General features: G+C 54.9%; 1 protein-coding gene across 6 annotated transcripts in view; it reads right to left on the bottom strand.

The window, feature by feature from the left end:
- Nucleotides 1-21,030, bottom strand: part of DNM3 (dynamin 3) — a 369,444-nt gene that overhangs the window by 234,434 nt on the left and 113,980 nt on the right. For all 6 annotated transcript variants that reach the window (XM_045838502.1, XM_045838503.1, XM_045838504.1 and 3 more), the window contains exons 10-12: nt 19,721-19,859; nt 10,100-10,186; nt 5,316-5,386 (exon numbers count right to left, since the gene is read on the bottom strand). In XM_045838502.1, the coding sequence (XP_045694458.1) occupies nt 5,316-5,386; nt 10,100-10,186; nt 19,721-19,859 (297 nt within the window). The remainder of the gene's footprint in view (nt 1-5,315; nt 5,387-10,099; nt 10,187-19,720; nt 19,860-21,030) is intronic.

Below are 21,030 nucleotides of genomic sequence, written 5' to 3'. Positions count from 1 at the left end.
CCAGATTGCGTGCTGAGTGTGGGTCCCCCCTACCCCCTGCCGGGGGGACGCGGCCAGGGGCCTCTCCCTCCAGCATTGGCCTCATTTGTGGAGGAGATTAGAGTTCAAAGAAACTCCAGCAGTTACCATGCTGGAGAAAATATCAGCAACTTGGTATTTTCTCAACAGCCAGACTAAGGCGCTTCAGTGGCACAGGACTTAGAGAGCTGACTGTTTACTCCTGAGCCCTGGGATTTGTTTAGCAGCAGCTAACAGAGTCACCTCCTTTTTCTCTTCTGGAACCTAGCGTGGTAGCTGCCACCACCGTGCGGTCCGCTAAGTGCAGTCCACTCATCAAGGACCCCGAGCAAAGGGCCGGACTGGCCATACTCCACAGGGGTGCCGGCCAGCGCAGTGGCTGGTAGCCAGATGAGGCTACTGAAATGAAAACTTTCACTAATTGACACTTAATTTCATTTTTATTTCGTCTGCATTTCACTGCCTCTGTTTCACTAGCCGCAGTTCGGCGACTCCACGGTCGCGCGCCGCTAGTGACTGCCGGAACTGATCGGCACAGCACAGACAATGTTCCCAGCGCCTCAGAGAGCTCATTGGGCAGCACCGCTCTGGAGCAAGAAGTTCTTTTACCACCCCAAGAGCTCCTCTATTACAGACACTTGCAGAGAATCCCCAGAGGGTGACTTATCACTCGCAGGCCCGGCCCCTCCCAGCAGACTGAGGCCAAGGGGAGGCGGAAGCTACGTCCCCCTGCGGGATCCGTAGTGGAGTCCCAGGCGAGACACTGGGTAAGAAAACCCTGCAGAACGTGGGGCCCCAGGAAACAAGGATGACTCATCTCCTAAGAGTCACTGGGAGGATAAAGATAAAGCTCACAGCAACAGCTCTGAGGATGAAAGAGAACAGAAGTCCACTTATTCTGATCGCCGTGCCTGGGGCGCTGGCACGGGTAAAGTACTCGAAGAGGTGGCACTCAGAATGCCTGAGGAGGCGCTCAGCCCTGTATTTCTAGCTCATAAGGAGCCCAGGGAGCCACCAGGCATTTAACTCCTTCATCCGCACAGGGGTCCAAAGAAAGATCTTGTTACAACAGAAGGCCCAGCTTTTGATTCCACAAGACAATGTTTCTGTGTGTGAATGGGAACCAGAAACCCCGCCCTGATACAATGTGATCACACAAGGCGGAAAAACACGCGAACAATGTAAAGGCTCCGGAATGTGGGGCTGGCAGCTCCGAGGATGGGGAATGAGACGTGACGAACGTCACAACCCGCAGAATTTCCGGGGTGCTCACGTAACAAGCGCCGTGAGATCTGTGCGCCGTGTCATGGCAGCTGTGGGGGAGCAGGTGCCGAGGCCTCCTGAGCCGGCTGAAGACCAGACCTCCGTCTGACGCTGGGGTCACAGAGGTGTCCCTCAGCCGGTTCCTCTCTGGAGCCCTCTCTGCTCCTAAGCCGCTGGCCTGCAGTAGACAGCCAACTCCGAGGCAGACTGTGCCCCCGGAACAAACGGGAGAGAGAGAGAATTGCAAATTCACCTTCCAAGGCATTCCGCTAACAAGCTTGTCTTTTTATTCAAAGAGCAGGGTTTTGTTTTTCATTGCTTTTAGAGAGGCAGGGAGGAAGGAAGGGAGTGAGAGAAGTATCAGTGCAAAAGAGAAGCATCCATTGGTTGACTCCTGTAGGAGGCTAGACTGGGGATTGAACCTGCAACTTCTTAGTTTCAAGATGACGCTCTAAGCAACTGAGACACACCGGCCAGGGTACCAAGAGCAGGATTATGGAGAGAGGGGGAGTGAATGAAGGAACAATTGGAGTAGATCTGGTTTTATTAAATAACAAAAGCTAGTTGTACCGTGTTAAAAAAAATAATAAAATAGACCATGGGATTGTATTTCTTTTTAATAAGGAACAATGACAAATTAAAACCCTTCGGTCACGAGGAAAGTCGACATTTTCTTCTGGAAGACCGGACTTTAAGGTTCAGGAACTATACTACAGTTGAAAGATCAAGCTTTCAGAAACCAGGAAATTCCAAAGCAAGCCTACAGCAGTGCGAACTCAGACCCGTGACACATGGTACATATTTTACGGTCCGTGTTTAACCAATGGCTGGGAGATGGGAGGGGGGGAAAGCCCCACATATTTAACACGGCAGAATAAATGCCACAGCAGAGAGAAGAATCTCAAGATGGTCTGAACGCTACTCTGAGAATTCATGTTCCATTAATCTACATTTAGCACTTAGTTTTCCTTTTTTAAAGTTTTTAGACTACAAGCCATCCCAGTTGGAAAAAATACTTGGGTGAAATGCTGTGTATGTCATAATTCTATGAACTTGGGAAGTGGTCCCCCTCTTTTGACAATTTTCTAAAAACCTCATGAAAGAAATTCTTATTTTCCTCAACTCGAGACCTCGATTTTCTATCTCTGGAGCTTAAAAATACTCACATACTTCTCTTCAAATATGGCTGGACTTTTCCACAGATGGAAACAGCATTCCTGCCAACTTTAAAATTTATAGCTGTTTTTTTTTAATTTTTAAAAGTACAAAAATAAAACACCACAACACCTCAAACTAATTTTGAAACGAACTTCTCTTCATCTTCCTGGTTGTCCCACACCACTCTGAAACGTGCTCCGACCCGGCGTGCACACGGGAAGACCATCCACCTCCGAGTCTCAGTGCAAAACGTCACGTTTGGAGGTGACACTGACGTCCAAAAACATCCTCGTGTCAGTCACACTCCAACCATTGCAAATTCCATAACAAAGGAAAATGGTGCATCTAGTAAGCAAACTCCTCTGTGTCTGTATGAGTGTGCACATGTGTCTTTGTGAGTGTGTGTCTCTGTGTGAGCATGCCTGTGAGTGTGCCTGTGAGTGTGCCTGTATGTGTGAATGTGTGTGAGCACGTGTGGCACTTTCTCACTTTACACACTTCACTACAGATCTCAAAAGCAGATTCATGTCACTGACGGGACCTCCCAACAGCCCTGAAAGGTACACAGTCGGAGACTATTTATTATTGCGTGTGGCAGAGCCGCAGACTGAGCCGCAGACAGGCTGAGCGACGTGCCGACGCCCAAGGCCCGTCCATGCAAACCCCGGAACACTCATCTGACCTCCGACCCCCAGACCTGACCTTCCAGAGGAAGTCCAGGTGCACAGACCCTCCTCGACGTGAAATGTGCTGGGGTTCTGACGCGGTTTGGACAATGCTGCTCTTTCTCCCCCAGTATCGTGACCGCTCCCAGTCTGCCTCGGGGAGGGGGCGCCGGGCGGCCCCCTGGATGACAGGGAGGGGCCGAAGGCTGCGCTGGAAAACGTGTCCACTTGCCACGTTGCAGGCCTTCGAAAACCCCGTCAGTGCGATGCCGCGGCCCGGCCGCTTCTGAGGCAGAAACTGTTGGGATTTGCTGGGGAAAGTAAACTGGGTCACTTACCCTTAAAAAGAAATAAAACGATAACCAAGGGGAAAAGCGTTTCAAGCAGAGTCTAGGGTGAAATTTAAGCTGTAACACTGGTCACAACACATGTCCGAAACTTGAACTTCCCCAAACTGCTCGCGCTCTTCCCACGGTCTCTGCGTGGCCCGGGGGACCTCCCTGGGGCAGCCCGGCAACGCCCTTCCAGGTTACGGCGTGGAGTCTGCGTCTGCCTCTACCTGCCATCTGCATCGGTGAAAATCACGGTTACAGGCAGCGTCCCTGTTCTCTAAAACGACTCAAGGATCCGTGTGCCTTTGAAATTCCTCAAGGAAGCGAGTGAAGGGAGTGAAGACTGTGTCAACTTACAACGCCACGTGTGTTTCTCTGCGTTTTTCAATTACTAGGCAAACTCCTAAAAGGCAAAAATGATTTTTTTCTTTCTTTCTTTCTTCTTGTATTTTCCCCACAAGAGCAGAGCGTGGCACGGGCCACGCAGAGGTCCCGGACGGTGCCGGAAACCAGGCAGAAGCTCTCGGGTCCCCCTTCCGAGCCCAGGGACCAGGAGGCCCCTGGGAGTCCGGGTTTCCCCCCGCTGGTGGATGGGAGGAAATGAGCAGTGCGGATGGAGGGGCCCGCGGGAGCTACCGGGAGGGCGTGGGCCTGCGTGAAATGCCTGCGGAGCCAACGCTGGCCTAGGAGCCAGAGCGGACGGTGTGGCTGGAGATGCAGCGGAGCCCAGGGATGCCCTCGACACCGCGTTCCAGCAACATTGCCCATCAGCCCCAGACCAGAGACGGCAGAGCGGAAACCCGTCCGCTGCCCCCGGCGTCCGAATCTGCAGGCGGCAGTGGGAGGCCGTCACCGCGCCAGCCAGATCTGCAGCCCGGAGACCCTTGCCCGTGGCGTCACCGGCCTTCCCTCCCTCCCTCCCTCCCTCACGCCCGCCTGTTGGCTCCTCAGGCTGCTGCTGGGTTTGGGTCACACGGTTTACGTCCAGCTTCTCCCAAGTCCGTCCGTCACGCGTTGGTTCTACGCTCGGTCGTGTTTCGTTTTTCTTTCGTTCCTGTTCTTGAATACCCCATCGAGTGACACAGGACACGGGGACCCTGCTCTGGTTTTATCTAGGGAGACCGTGTTTCCCATACCGGAAGCTGGCAGCACCTGCATGCCGCAAATATACTTCAGAGTTAGAATCAAAACTCCTGAGAAGCAAACAAAAACTGCTTGTGCTCCAGGGCAGGAAGAAAGGTGAACTTGGGGTCCCGAGAATGCCACAAGTGAACACGCATAACTAAATGTAATGTCCACCTAGTGATATCTGGGAACGTACTGCCAGAATAGTAGAAAATAACAAAATGCACTTTTGATACAATAGCAAGTGCAGACAAGCTTATCCAAGATATAAATTATAGAAAAGAGAATGTTCACCCCAAAAGATCACACTGAAGTTCACCAAGGATTTTTTTTAAAAATAGGCCTCTGTGTTCTAAGTCGGGAATGTATCCCGTGAACTGCACTTGCTGTTTCAAGTTTCTGTGGGAAACTGTTCCCAAACACATTGGAAACGTGCATCTGTTACTGCTTATCTATGGGAGTTCAAGTACAAACTGCAGACCGTCATCCAAAAACAAGGAGGATCGGAGACCCATGTGACTTCACAGGCTGCACAACCCGGGAGCCGACAGCTCTCTGGGGGGAGCGTGGCCCCACGGCCATGACCGCCTCCTCAACGGGTCAGCTCAGAGTTAACCTTGGCCCAGAAGGCCCTCGCAGGGGGCGGGGCGGGGGGCTGCGGACGTGCACGGTGTGTGTTCTAGACAAAGCAGCCAGGGGGCGGGGGTGGGGGCGGGGAAGGAGCGCGAGGCAGGCAATCGAGCGTTTCACCTACTTGGCGAAGCCGATGAAATCCTCGTGGTTGGTGTTGATGTAGGAGACCTGGATGTCGATCAGCAGCAGCACCTGTGAGGCAGAGAGACACACAGCCCGGTGAAGCCTTCAATACGCGCAGACACGCAAGTGAGCACCTGCCTGCAAGTCACCTCCACGGAGGTTTTAAAGGAGGCTTCAGGTAGAATGAAAAGGTGCGTTCGTTTTGTTCGTTTTTGTTTTTCATGAGACTCCTAGTTTTGCCTCTAAATTGGGAGACAGAACATCTACGGGAGAAGTCTGATTCCTGCAAGAAGACAATGAACAGTGTTCCAGTTGCCGGGCACGTGCTCTTGGCCAGCTACACTCAGAAGCTAGAATTACTCTGTTCCTCTGAAACGCAGGCACGATGTTCGAAAGCAGGACACGCGGCCAGAAGGCCAGCGGGGGCACCACCCATGGGCCACGAAACAGCAGCTGCGTCCCCTGGTTTTTCCCTCCCCTTTCCGCCTCGTTAAGGTCCCTCTAGGCAGCCAGAGCGCATCTCACTGACCGACTCCCAGGGGCAATCTGCAAGTCAACGGCCGGCCTTCCTGAGGCGAGTGACGCTTCATTATCAGAGCGAAAGTGCTGGCCGTTTTCTGCTGAAAGGCCGCCCCCTCAGGGGACCCTCCCTGCACGTTCTGCCTCGGGTAGCACCCTTCTCGTCCTCAGTGCTGTGACCCTAACTTCCTTTCCTTCGTGGCTGATGCCGTGCTTTTTATCAGTCGGTGATAGGGGCGCCACCGGCTGCAGCTGCCACCACGTCCCAGGGCCTCGAACGGAGCCTGGGTGGGGCGCCGCGTGACTCCGACCAGGATCTGTCAAGGCGTGAACTGCGCACGTGTCCCAGTCAACGTGAACGGGCGCCGATCACGAGACACACACACACTCCGAGTCTGAGACCTGCAAGGCCCTCCCGCGGAGAAGAGTCGCCGCTGGCAGACAAGGAGACGGAACCAGAGGACTGTGGGGCGACCGGAGACCGAGAGAAACAGGGCTTTCTCCCGGAGTCGCTCAGAACGGCTGCCCCTTCCCAAGTCTCCTCTGCCCTCCCCACAGGGACCCCTGTCTTTCGACAGAGCTGAGACCTGTTGACGGGGGGTGGGGGGGAGCTACCTGAGACTCCCTGCCTGTGTACCCCCAGAGCTCTGCACCTCAGCATTGTTGGCTGAGCTTTTAATGGCCACACGTCGTCACGCCCCCCCCAACCCTGCGGGCGACACGGAAGCGTGTCTCGGCACTCGTGCGAACAGTCCGCTGGCTGGGTCCACGTGTCGCTCCGCCGTGGGCACTTCCTTAGGGAGACTCTGCTGAGACCCTCACCCCACACCCTCACCCGCACCCACACCACACTGGCTCATGGTATGACTCATGGAGCCCATAGGCCATATTTGACACATATTGCACGTTGTCCTTTGTATTTGCCGTGTTTATCACCAATACAATCAATCACCTGTCTACTCTGTTTGCTGTCCTGCCTCCCCCCACCCCGCAGGACGGCCGGCCTCGTGGAGCCAGGGGTTCCCTTTGTCTCGTCCCCCACGTTGTTCCCAGAACCCAGCACAACACACACAGCAGGTGTCCCAGAAACACCTGTGGCCGCAAATTTGAAGCTCCTGTCTCCCAGCTCTGAACAGCAGCTGGTTTTCCCAGGCAAGACTTATCCCCGTGTTATTAGTAGGAGGCCTGCTGTTTCTCACTCCCCACCCAGTGCTGCGGGCTCTGCGGCTCTGCTTTTGAGGGGATCCGGCTGGCCACCCCACCAAATCTTGCTCTGAGTCCCAAGAGGACCTGCCAAAGAAGAGCAAAAGGAGCCCCCCCGCCCCGAAACCACCCTCACCACCAAACACAAAGTCGAGGCACGGGCACCATTGGGCCAATAACGTCCCCTCTGCAGGAAGACGTTTCCCTGCCTGAGACCCAGTTTTGCTTCTCGTCTTCTAATGAAGAAAATGGAAGCGTCAAGAAGAGCCATTGTTATGGGATCGTCCGTGGCCGTCTCTCGGTTCCCCCGATAACAAAGCCAGATTCTGTTCAACATTAAACTCCCAGAGCCACCTTGGCCGGGAGTCTGCATGAATAAGCCGTAACACTGCAGCCCAAGAAAATTGTTCCCACTGCAAAGAGCAAAACATCTACATAATCCTCAGCCTCGCCAAGAGCCGTCCCGAACGCCTTGGACGCTCCCGCCCGTGGGCTTGGCCCGCAGCGCAGGAAAACAGAACCACCGTGGCTGTTCCCGTTCCGATTCCTGGAAACTGGGAGTCTGTGTCCATCCCAGGAAGAGAGCCAACTCACATATGGGGGATGAAAAGGGAAAGAGCGCATTTTTTCCTCATTTTTTCCCTTTCCCAGCATCAGCCCCCTGCCTTTTCCGCCCGCAGCTACGACCGTTGGGCGGAGGAGGCGCAGAGCCGCCCCCGGCCGCCGCCCTCGCCCACGGAGCCGACCGCGGCGGCCGCCGCTGCGTGTGTGGGAGCGCCTGGCACGCGCGCCGGCACGCACGCACACTCAAAAGACCTTTGTTTCCGGGAAAAAAAAAATCACAGACAGATTTATGGGCTTCCATATTTTTAATTTTTGAGTAATTTTTCTTCCCACAAAACTTCCAGAGCAGAAGTTGGTAATAATCGCATTTTTTTTTTAAAAAAAGAAAACCCTGCCAAAACACCTCCAACAGCTCTGGCACAGAGGCCTGAGGACAGCGGTCACGCCGGCCAGCGACTTCAGGAGCAGCGTGGGACCCCAGGGGCCCAGAGGACAGAGCTCAGAACCCAGACACGACAGCTGGGCCGAGGGACGTGTCCCCTCGGCCACACGGGTCCGTGCGGGAGGTGGCGAGGACCAGCCTCCTGGGGCCCGCAGGCCTGGTCACTTGGGGGGACACCCCCGCCCCACCTCCTGGCTCCCTCCCGGGGAGTTCCTGCATCGGCGCACCAGAGTTGCAGGTGGAAGACCACTCCCCGCGAACTGGGAAGGGAATGCTTCCTCACACCTCCCGTGTGCCGTGGCACTCTGGGGAAAACCACCGAAACGGGGGGCGCACTAGCGCCGGGCTTGGGTCCCTCCCTCCCATCCTCGCCCAGTGCCTGCGGGTCAGCTACCACCGTGATCCCCCTTGAAGACGAGGCAGCTGCCGTGTGAAGGTGCCGACTGGCTTGTTCGTTTACACAGACGGTAAATGGGCAGCTGGATTCGAACTCAGGCCATCGGGACCGGGAGCCCACAATCCTAACGAGGATGCCGTGAAACACGGAGACCTTAACAACTCACTTAGGTAGGAACACAAAGATAATGATACTACTTTGCCCTCAATATCGATTTCTTAGGGAAGAGCTAAGTAGGATATTATCCCCATTCAAGTTTTCTAGCATAAAGGCGCTACACTAAAGGGGTTACCTTCTGTACTTAAGGTCAGGAGGGCAGCTGACACGGGAAGGCACGTTTCCGTGGTCCAGCCGCAGCCCTGACGTTCCACGTGGGGACTCCAGGCCTCAGGGTCACTCACGTACGTCGTGACCCGAGGCTCGACTGCACTCGCGCGTGAGTTAACACTGATGTGTTTGCCCCTGCTCCCCCACCTGCGGCTCTCCAGGGGCGTGCAAGTTGGAAGACACATGGAAATGATGAAGAATGGCTCACAGACTCTCGAAGCACGAGGATGAAGAGGAGGGGCACGGACCCCGTGGCCCAGGCAGGCAGCAGGCTGCCACTGGAGCCCCCCAGTGACACCGCAGCAGGTGGGGCCCTCCACCTGGTCCCCCCACCCCACCCTCAGCTGCCGTGCCTGTCCCTCCCCGTGCTCTGTCCGCCTCTCGCTCCCACTCCGCCTTCCCCCTCTGTCCCGTCCTCTCTCTCCTCCTCTCCCAGTCACCCGAGCACCACGGAACCTCGAATCCTAACCTCTAGGGGACTTCAGAGATGCCCACCCAGACCAGCATGCCAGTGTCACACACGAGAAAAGGCCAGTCCGAGAGTGACCGGCCAGGACGTGCTGTGGCTGTGGAGGGCGTACGGCCCGAGGGCGGCGTCCCCTCCCCGCTGTCGCACTGACGGCTGTGTCCTGGCACGCAGAGCACCCGCAAACCCTCCCCCTCCCCACGGGGTGTCCTACAGACAGCTGAGAGAAAACCCACCCGCGTTGGCAAGGGTCTGCCTCCCCGTGGCCCCTCACTGTTTTTGGCGAGTCACCTGCCCTTGAAAACAACCTTTTAGACTCACAGAGGATTGGAAGGTCATTTCAAGGTTACTCCTTACGAACCGTTTACTTTTACAAAACAGTTAGCCACGTGCAAAAGAGCTGCTTTTAATGGTTTTTCTTTTTCAGTGAAAGGTTCCTGGGTCAGCTGGTGAACGGCTTTGCCCGTCGTCCTCAGAAAATCAGAACGCTGCTGCACACGTTGCCTGAGATGTCCGGAGTTTGGGACTCCCTGGCACCCACCCGTGGTCCCATTAGAAGTCTTTTTAAAACCCTGTCTTAAAGAAACAATGCACCGTGTTTCTGGGTTAGTGGTTTTCAAAGCGGACTGAGTACATGCCAGGGGTACCCATGAGGATCGATGGGGCGCCGAGGAAAGATAACGGAACTCCCTCAACTGCGTTTTAAATCACATCCTCCCCAAGTCTTTGTAGTTGTCTACAGTCTTAACATACCCGAGATGTTACTATAGCAACCCACGGATGACACGTATACCCCTTCTTTCCCCCCCGGGGACGGCCGAGAGCCGCAGACCACCAGGCCGCCCGGGGGGTGCCTGTCCTCACCTGGTCCTTGGTCTTCCCTTCCCGCTCGCGGATGTGGTTCGCCACGATCCTCTCCGTCTCCTCGCAGAGTCGGGGGAAGTTCGCCAGCTGTTGGGAGAAACAGACCCGAGTGTGACCACTGCAAGGGGCAGAGGCGAAGGACGACGCTCCACAGAAGGTACGCGTGACAATTCCGCCGCAGGCCGGAGCGGGCGTTCCGGAGAACAGCGGGTGGGAGGAGAGGCTCCATGAGCTGAAGTCCGAGGAAACCTGGAACCAGCAGGCGACGTACCTCCAAAGAGGCCAGAAAAAGCCCTGGCTGGCGTAGTTCACTGGATTGAGCATGGGCTGCGAACCAGGCATTGCAGGTTTGATTCCCAGTCAGGGCACATGCCTGAGTTGCAGGCCATGACCCCCAGCAACCACACATTGATGTTTCTCTCTCTGTCTCTCTCTTTCTCCCTCCCTTCCCTCTCTAAAAACAAACAAATAAAATCTTTAAAAACAATTAATTTTAAGCATGAGCCACTTATTTCCTAGAGGGAAAAAATAAATCACTTGAGAGATACTTCTATCCAATAAAATAAAAATTACACACGTATCAAATTTATTAGCCATTGATTAATCAGATTACGGCAGTCGCGCTGTTAGGTTTCTCCTGGAACAGGCACGAGAGAGACCAGCGAGACCCCCACACGTTGCCTTAGGCAGAGGCCCGGGGCCCTGGGTGGTCATCGGCTCGCAGCTCCGCAGCAAACAGGCCGGGAAAACAAAGGGCAACCAGGGCAAAACGCTTTTTGTGCCCAGGATTTGGGCTGATGGCTTTCATGGCTTGACTGAACCACAGATACGGGCTCTGTTCTGATCAAAAAACCATAAACCTTGTAATGTTGGCCACTCTCTACAAACTGAGTAGCAATCATGATTGTACTGCTCCTAAAAGCATACAATAACTTTATTCCATTTCTGTGAATTTGAACCTGCCCCCAAATTCCTGACAGTCCTTTAGTTGTATATAATGCGATGTTGTGTTTACTCGGGGCATGAAAAAAGCGCTTGGCGGGGCGCGACACGCTTGTTATCTTTTTAAAAAGGAAAACCGGAAGCACCTACAAGGGGGATCGAAGATAAAGGTGCTGGAGGAACCGCACCAGGGTAGGCGGGGAGACGCTGTATCGGGTGTTGCCCATTTCAGGAGCGGCGCACGGAAGCCTCAGACGTCCTGAGGGCAGCGGACAATGGAGGAGGAAGCCAGGCCCCACCCAGGCGGACTCGGGTCGGACGATCGCAGAGGAGGAGTCCTGTGAGCCCTCCCGCGCCCAGCGGACGAGTCCCAGAGCCCCTGCAGCGCAAACACTCTCGACAGCTGGCGAGAGGAATGACGAGTGTGGGAGGGCTCGTCAACAACCGAGCGACGCACGGCTTGTTGGTACACACGTCCATCCTGTACCTCACAGACCACTGCTTTAAGCCGAGAAATGACAGCTCCGGTGTGATGCGGCGAAGGCAGAGGAATAAAACCAGAAAGCTCAGTCTCGGGTGAAGTAAAACTAGAAGGTGGTCAGAAGAGACACGACCTCGGCGCATGATTCAGAAAACGCCCGAGCAGGAGCTCAGGGCAGGGTTGCCACTGTGTCAACCCAACAGCTGAAGGTAACGCCAGCTTTTCCTCTCTCTCCAAGCTCACCCCTGGGGGGCGTACTGATGAGTGGTTGAAGAGAAAACACAAAACAGGAAGAGGAAAAGCAGAGGCCAAGGTAAATTATAAATTAGGAATTAATTAGAAAACTCATAAATGCTTTAATGACTTGTGACAATAAAAGATCAGATGACTGGAATATTATGCAGCCATTAAAAAGGAAGGAAGCCTTGCCCTTTTCCGCCACATGGATGGCCCTGAAGACACTGTGTTAAGTGAAACGAGTCAGACAGGGAAGGACAAATACCATGCGCTCTTACTTATACATGGAATCTATAAACCAAGAACAAGCAAACAGAAAAATCCAAGCTCACAGGTCCAGAGCAGAGATAGGTGGTTCATCAGAGGCCGGGACCGGTTGGGGTGGGCATAGTGGCCGGGGGGAGTCAAGGGTACAAGCTTCCCGTTACAAAGTAAACAAACGCTGGGCATGTAATACACACCATGACGGCTCTAGTTAATAAGACCGTATGGTATATATAAAGTGGCTAAGAGAGTAGATCCTAACATTTCTCAACTCAAGAAAACAATTTTTGTAACTACGTGTGGTAATGATCTTAACCAGGCCTATTGGGGTGACCATGGCATCGTGTGTACAAATCCTGAATCATTATGATGTTGAACATCTAAAACACCTGATACAATGACGTAGGTCGATTCTGTTTTTAAAAAGGGTTTAAACACAGGTAACACCAACAACAAAAAGGTGGTATTTCCATCCCTTAAAAGCCAGCTCCCAGGCTTGAACTTCCTGTAACGTGCCCAGAAAAAATGTCTGCACTGTGATGATCAGCCCGACTGGGACCCGAGCACCGTGCCCTGTGACGCGGGGCGCCTGCCGGGCACACGGCACGCCAGAGTCCGTTCGCCTCGGCCGCTGTCGGAGGCGGCGAGGCGCCCGTCTTTTTGTGCGGAGTCAAAACCGCAGTGGATCTACCCGGACGGGAGGGAAAACCCCACCTAAGCAGGGTGCTGGGTGACTGTTCTCCTTCCTCCCACAGACGCTCACGGCAAGTCACCCAGGGGGCTGCTTCTGCCACATTGAACGCTCATTCTCTCGACTAGTCATTCAACAATTGCTGCTGAAAACCAGGCCACCCGAGGGGCTGGGACAGAGTGGCGAGGGTAACAAGCCAAGTCCCCGCTCTCAGGGAGCTTCCGTTCCCACGTCCCTGCATGTTTCCCCTCCCCCAGCACCACCATCACCACCAACTACGACTGCAACAGACACATATTGTACAATCCATGTGCTCACGTGTGCCACAAAGAAAAACAAAGTTCGGTTGGTAGATGAAGAGAGGTGAGTGTGTGTGTGACCCCTGCAGCCGTGACCCCTGCAGCCGTGACCCCTGCAGCCGTTGGGAGGGGGAGCGCCCCCCACCTGGGGAAGGAGAAGTGCAATGCAATGGCCCTGCCACTGCATGCCCCGCCCTGTTGAAGGAACGAGCAGCCGGGTGTGGACGGCGGGGAGGGGCCTGGGAGGAGTGCGGAGCAGAAGCGGGGAGATGGTGGAGGCCTGCAAGGCCAGGGCTTCAGAGGCATGGGTACAGCTAAGTGCATTCTGGCCACACCTTTACTTACCTAATGGGCCACAAAACGCAGCATCCCTTCCAACAGCCCTTCTTCATGGAAAATCTTTCCCTGTATTTCTAACAGTCAACGGAGGTATCTTTCTTTTTTATAACTTTCTTGCAAAGCTTTTCTTTTTTATAATCAAGGGGAGAAAATCAATCAATTGGTATGGTGGAGATGCAAGAACGGCATTTCCCAAGAGGCCAGTGAATGGCACCGTTGCTAAGCTGGTTGAAAACACAAGGTGTTCCTCCCGGTGCATCCTGCGAAGAACCTCAGCGCCCTGCAGTGGTGCTGCAGAGCCCGGGAGGGAGAACAGCGGCTGGGGGCCAATGCCCAGAGTAGAGATGTCCCCGGAGGGAAGCCAGCGGCTCCCAGAGCTCCAGGGTCCCCGGGCTGCCCCTTTGCCCCCCTGAGACAACAGTGAGAAGCAGCCCGGAGGAAGCGCAGCCCCCACACTGGAAGTCCAGCTCCGTGTTTGTGAATAAACACACACACATCCCACGTTTTTCACTGATGTTTGTTTACGTGGCTTAAGAAAAAGAAATTAAACCTTTTGCATGTAAGACGTGCAACATGAGGAAGCGAACATGAAAATACTGCTGTGAGTCTGATGCGTACGGTCAGTCACCACGCAGCTGGAGCGAACCAGACACAGGATCGCCGGGGGCCGTCCTGGTTCACCTGTGGCTCCGGGGAAAGGACTGCTAGCTCCCTCTCAATTCCAGAACGCTCCTGCATCGGATGGTAAGTTCCAGGGTCGCCTAGCACATGGCTCATGTTCAAAGGAACCAAGTAATAAAGTCGTGGCATACTCAACTCTAATTAGAATTGTTTTGTTTTGCCAAAGATTTTAATTGACCAGTTTTGAAGTAAAAGAACTTGAAAATAAATATAAGGTCAAAAACAAGAATATCCAAATGAGGAATAAGGAAGAAGGATACATAGGTATTTGAAAGAAAACCTGTCCGATTTTCAACTTCAAAAGAAGGATGAAAATATTCTTTAAAAATCAAGTACAGATGTCTTCAGCATTGGGTTCTCTTGTGAACATCTAAATGGTTAATGGGTAGTTGTGGAAGGCCTCTTAGGTAGGGTGGGTCGTTGAAGTAGGTGCCAGAGATAAGATAAAATACACAGCTCTTTTCAAAAAGGTACTTATTAAAAAAAAGCAGCCCTGGCCAGGGTGGCATCAGCCCACAAAGCAAAAGGTCACCGGTTCGATTCCCAGTCAGGGTACGTGTGTGCCTGGGTTGCAGGCTGGTCCCTGGGTTGGGGCATGGGCGAGAGGCAACTGATCAATTGTTCCTCTCACACATTGATGTTTCTCTCCCTCTCTTTCTTCCCTCTTTCCCCTCTCCCTAAAATACATAAAATCTTTTTTTAAAAACCCTCATAGAAACAAGGAAACAGTATGGTGATGACCAGACAGAAAGGGGGGAGGGAGGTAGGAGAGGGGAAAGGGGGATACACAGTGACAGGAGGAGACTTGCCTCGGGTGGTGGACACGCGGAACAGTACACAGATGATGTGTTGTGGGGTTGTACACCTGATGCCTGTACACTTTTGTTAACCCATGTCACCCCAATAAATTCAATAAAAATTTGTAAAACTGAAAAATTAAAGGAGCTTATCATCAGCAAGAAGAGGTGTCCCCCCTCACAAACAAACAGCACACGAGTCGCAACGGAGCATCACACGTGCTGGGACGGGGTCAACGCCCGGCGCCAACACGAGTCCTAAGAAGTGAGTGAGGACAGTCCCGGGGAGGACGCACAGACGCCCCACCGCCAGATTTCCTGGGAAAAGACGATGCTTGCGTGGGGTTGTAAAAACCAGAGGAGATGGCAGGCGAAGACCGGAGCGATGGGGGGACCTTCTAAACCCAGAGGACCGCACGGGCAAGGCTAAGGGCCGAGGAGCACGTCCGCACGGTGCAAGCCACGTGGGCCGGCCGGAGCAAGCGGCCAGGGACGACGGATGCGGCTGCGGGAGTGTTGCGAGACCAGAGAGTGTGGCTACCCACGACCACAGCGACGGAATCGGACTTCCTCACGATGCGAGGGGCCGCGGAGCGATTGTGAGGCAGCAGGCAACGTGTCTGTGTTGTCGAAGGGCCCCTCCAACGGCGGTGGGAGGAGGAGTTTGAGGATGGCCACACTGCAGGTCCAAGGATCGGTGGGGAGGCCAGTGGACTCACCGAGTTTAAGAAAAAAACACCTCAGAACAGAGAGTCGCTGCAGCAGACCGTCGAGAAGACGGTTTCGGGAAGGAGAAGGAGGCTCGAGGTGAAGTGCGGGGTTGGGAACGGGGAACAGGTGAAGTGGCCGCTGGACCACGGGAGACATGGGCTGCCGGGACCAGGGTCAGTGGCGGGAGAAGAAAACCAGGAGCCAGCCCTGCCCCTGCAGGACTCCAGGGGGCAGAGGCAGGTGCGGGTGGGTACACTCTCAGGGGGGATGGGAGAGGACCGTGGAGGGGTCAGAGGACCGTGGAACAGTGTCCATCACTGTACACAGGAACAAGAGTGTCTGTTAATGAGATCGGGGTATCGGGCCGCTGGCTGAGCGCCCCGTAGTTATTTCAGCAGAGGGGCGGGAGGGTGGATGTTAAATTTCAGATGGTGGAAGAATTAACTGGACGTGAAAGAATAAGAGAGCAAGTATAAACTACTTCTTCTCCCGAAAAGGCTACCCATCAAGGAGAGGAATAGGGCAGGAGGTGGGTTTTTGTTATGTGTTATTGCTTTTAAGTTAGAAGACACACGCGTATACTTATACTCATGTTTTAATGCGATGGAGAAGGTGGTAACGAGGAAACAGAAGAATCAGAAAGTAAGTTCCTGGGAGGTGGGAGTCCAGGCCGGAGCCCAGCCCGGTCAGGGTACCGCGGCCACTGAGACAGAGAGGTGCGGCCGTGGCAGGCGACACCGGCCCGTGTGGGGGCTGCGAGGGCAGGAAACTGAAGTTCGAGTTCGTGGCCCTATTTCCTCTGCAAAATCATTACTGAAAATGAGGGCGAAAGCCACGAACAAAGTGGCTTTGCGAGAGTGCTCGAGGTTTAACGTGGCCGTTGTGGAGACCACGGGAAGCCACTAGTGACATGCTGGGGACAATGGCTCTACGGTGGCGACACGGATGGACGGTTCTCCCCACGCCCTTCAGCAGCCTGGGGGGGAGGGAGGCAAAGACAACCGGTACACCTGACCAGCCCCGGTGTCCAACGGGCGGCGAAGTTAACCCCGGCGGAACTGAAGTGACAGACCACAAAGGTGCAGGTCGGTGTGCGGCCTGTCAAACTAGGCCCCTCGGCTCCAAGGGCCACCTCCCTGGCCTGCTGTGAAGAAAGCTCTGGGCCCTTGAAAGGTTCCCCCTGCTCCTCGGGCGGTGTGAAGCTTTGCTAGGAGAGCGCTACGCCTGGGGAGAGCCAGCCAGAAGGAGGAAAAGCGTTGGTTCAGGTGTGCTGGCGGGGCAGGCGTGGGCAGGCTCCTGCAGCTCCCCGCGCCCTGGCACCCCTGTCCCACCTGGGACAGTCTCGAAGCAAAGCGCCTCCACTGAGACACCTCCCGTGGGGGCTTTCCTCCCAGCATGCTGTGGAGAGCTAGTTTCCAGCAAGTTCTGCCAGCACAACACTAAGCCACTTTTCTGCCACTCGGTGAGACACATCTGTGGTCTGGCACTTGGCCCTGGGCAGGGTCCTCTTCCCTGAGTGCCCCCTAAGGGGCCCAGCAGCCTCCTAGCCACTACCCCTGTATTCCATAGTTCTCTTCCCTTCCAGCCAGCCCCTCGTGACGCGAATCCCGTGGTGGCCAATGCTTTTTTATAGCGACGTTCCCCATGCAAATTGCTGTGTGGTTTCTCTCTTCTGATTGGACACAGACTGATAACAAAGGTCAGGAAAGAAAACAGAAGCAGGAGGAGACGGGTAGGTTGGAAGAAGACCTTACGGAAGACTTTTTACAGGAAAGGGGAGACGTAATGCACGCAAGCCACCAGAGGAAAAGCAGACAAATGACAAAGGGTCTTGGCCCTAGATCCTTGGGTCTGGGCCAACGAGCGCTCTGCAGCGAGGAGGGCGGCGGGGTGAACAGTCATCTCAGAGAGAAAGCTAAGTCTTGTCTAAGGCAAACTAGAAAGCGTTTTGAGAAGGCGGTGCAACTGTACGAGCACCATCAGTCCGAGAGTGCCGAGGGCAGGGCCGCTCACAGGGTGGGGAGCAAAGGACAGGTGCCGAGGGTCCGGGACGGGCTGTCTCCTCCCCTGCCGTCAGGGCTGACTGTCGGTTTTCCGGTAAGTTGGGTGCAATGGGAAATGATTACAAAGTGATTCATACACACCATGAACACTTTACATCACTCAAAACACGGATGGGGTGCACACAGCTGCCAGACTCCTGACGTGAGGCCAAGGCCTGGTCCCAGCCTCCGGGTCTGCTGACTGGAGCTCTGCCTCTCTGTCTCCCATGAACCTCGACCTTCGCCTACAGTTTCCAGGTCGCCTTCCTTGCAGTGGGCGGGGAGGGGCGGGGGTGGACAGGCTGAACGCAGAGCCCGTCTAGGCTGGTGCGACTCCCCCACGTCTCTCAGCACTGCCCCGCCTAGACCTAGTCCATGGCGGAGCTTACGGAGCTGACCCAGTCTTTCTGGAGCTGGGTTTTCACAGACACAAAGCTCAGTCTTCTCTGCACTGGATCACCGGAGCCACTCTTCACTCAGACTACAGAGGTAAGATAGGACCTACAGCTGGCTAACAGGCTGGAGGACAGAGGCAACACCACGGGCCCTGGGGAAGAGGACAGCTCAGCGGGTGGGGTGGGGCTGCCTGGGCCACTGGGAGGGGGAGGGGCCCCTGGCTGAGGACCTCTGCCCGCTCAGGCAGGCGGGCCGCGGGCTACCGAGGAAGGCAGCATCGGTTCATTCTCTGCATTAGCGAGGGGGAGTGCGCACTGGACGGATGACAAGACGGAGTGCGTTTCAAGGCACAGGCAAGGGCAGGGGATGGGAAGTACTATTTATCAACTGGCTTCAGGTTTCCAAGTGGAATAAATGGTGCTTTTCACCTCCCTCTCTTCCCCTTCCTCAGCCCCGTAATGTCTGTGGCGTTCCCCACTCTGGAGAGCAGAGGCTGGGACCTCAAGGAGCGTGGTGACAGAACGCGAGAGGCCTTGGGAGGGGTCCACCACCGCTGAGCCGCTTCTGCGCCCCGAGCTGGCCACGGAGCAGGAAGCCTGGGCTTTTTTTTTTTTTTTTTTTTGCCCTGACATTGAGGACTCCCACTGCTTTCCTCTGGCACCACTTCCATTTTTCTCCATCTGAGTTGTTCCGCCAGGACCAGGCGACCAAAATTCACGTTCATTCATGATCTCTGTCTCTCATTCTTCCACTGGCTTCCCACTGGGTTTTCAGAGGGGTTGCTCACGGGGCCACACAGAAAGGGGGACGGGACGAACAAACCAGAACATATGGCACCGTCACGAAGTGATCAGGGGACCACAGGTGCCTGTCACGAGGCTGGCCTGCCCCGCCCCGCCCTGAACAGCATCTCAGATTCCCCTCGTCCTTTTCCAGCACAGGGTGCCCCTCTCCTGTCCCCACAGAATGGATGGCAGCCAGCACACTTCGGCCAACGTCCTCTGTGAGGAGCCCCCAGACCGGGAAGCCTCTCTCTCTCCGCAGTCCACGTCACAGACTCAACAGGTGTCACGAGGGAGTGACGGCCATCGACAGATCAGCCGCCAGTCACCGAGCAGTTACCACGGTCCCTCCGTGGGTGAGGGGCCCTGTGGTTTTCAGACGTCACCTCGTTTGATCCTCACCGGAGTAGCATCTGGATGGCCACTCTCGTCCCCATTTCACGGAGAAGTTACAGGGGCCCAGGGGTCAAGCGTGACGCACACGGTCACAGAGCAAGCCGCAGAGCCAGGATGGGAACCGAGGCAGCTGGATCTTTCAGAGGTTCAGCTCCACGACGAGACCACGCTGCCCCTCCCCAGGGTGTCCAGGGTCAAGTGCAATCCATGTAAACTTAGGAGTATTTCCTGACACAATACTAACATACACAATATCACCGAGTCCCATCCCCTAATGATTACCCCCATCTACCCACCGGAGAAAAATTAGTTTAGGGCATTCACCTAATTCCTCTAACATGACGTGTACCTGCTTCAGCAACTATTTAGGTCGGGGTGGGAGGAGAAAATACGCCATCTATCAGGAAATCAGTTCTTCTCCCAGAGCTTCCCCGTGAGCAGACCCACCACCTTCGGGAACGAGGTGGGGGAGGGGGCCGGGCAACGGGAGGCGTGTGGCAGGGGACAGGAAAGACCGGTGAACCGGACAGGGACGGGTCGGAAGGTTCAGGACTCGAGCTCACCTTCCGGGTGCACTTCTTGACGGTGTTGATCAGCTCCTGCATCACCAGGTCCACGCTCTTCAAGGAAGGCCCTTTCAGCTTCACGATCTGCTTTTTGACTATAGCTTCAAAGGCCATGTCTGGGGTGAACAGCCCTGTCCTGCACGTGAGAAAGAGCCCGAGTTACGTTCGTGACGTGAGCGCCGCCAAGTAAGGACTGGTCCGCAAGTGTTCTGATTGACAACAGGCCACGTGAAGAAATTCCTGTAATACCCTAGTTTAAACGTTACAGTGTGACTCATTCTCGCCACAGGGGCATGTATAATGATACCTTTAATACATATATTCCATAATAAATTCTGTTCTATAGATGATGAGCATGGCCTACAACTAGTTCCCAGAATGTCCACACGGCACACCACTAGGCCTTACTGACCGTAATTTGCCCCGCCCCTCAGCCGCACGGCAGCAGGAGAGGAGAGGACAGGAACAGAAGTGGGGTCCCCGACGGACACTTCTATCTCTAAAGGGTTCAGAACGCCACTTCCTACAGCAGGGGCCGGCAGCTGACAAGGCCTCCCTCCTCCGGACCCCCACACCCTGTTTCATGGCAGTGGTCTGAGCGCGTGTTTCAGTCCCGTTACCACTCTGGCAGGACATGTGACTACCGCCCTTGTCTGTGTCTGTCCCCCCAGGACCGTCTCCCTCCTGGGAGAAGACAGTTCTCAGTGTTTGCAGAACGAAGGGCCCGTCGGGCCCTCAGTGGGCGAGGAGGGTTTCTGCTGTGCAAACATCCAACAGAAGCAGCTGGGAGCCACGCTTTCCACACGCGACCTTTGGGGTCTCAATAAGTGTGTCATTAGTATGTGATGATGTATCCTACGTACATCGTCGTCAGCTTACAGGCCAATCAACCGCAGGACAGCAAAAACCGATCTCTCCTGTTGGTTGACATGCAAATCGGAAACCTGCACTGAATCGCTGAGCTTTGGCAGCAGCCCACAAAAATGAACTCGTGGGGAGCTTTGAAAGCCAAGGACAGTGCTGTATTTGGCTGAGTACCAGTGCTCTGTGACCCCCAAACTGTGATGCGATAGGCAGGGTCACACGCTAGCCCTGCCCAGCTGAAGAGCAAGACGCAGCTCTGTGGCAGGTGCAGTCTGGATTGGGGGGAGGGGGCGGGAGCTGACCGGGAGCTCAGAGGGCCTGGAGGCACTGGGTGTGCTCGTGGGTGTTCCCTCCTCCTCGCTTGGGGAACACAGGTGTCCCTGGAGGTTGTCTCCATTTTAAAATGACAGCCAATTCCAATGTCGTGACTCCTTTGGAAAATC

Source organism: Phyllostomus hastatus, unplaced genomic scaffold, assembly GCF_019186645.2.
Source record: "Phyllostomus hastatus isolate PE091 unplaced genomic scaffold, TTU_PhHast_1.1 phas_contig_283, whole genome shotgun sequence".
NCBI lineage: Eukaryota > Metazoa > Chordata > Mammalia > Chiroptera > Phyllostomidae > Phyllostomus > Phyllostomus hastatus.
This window is presented reverse-complemented; position numbering and strand designations above follow the sequence as displayed.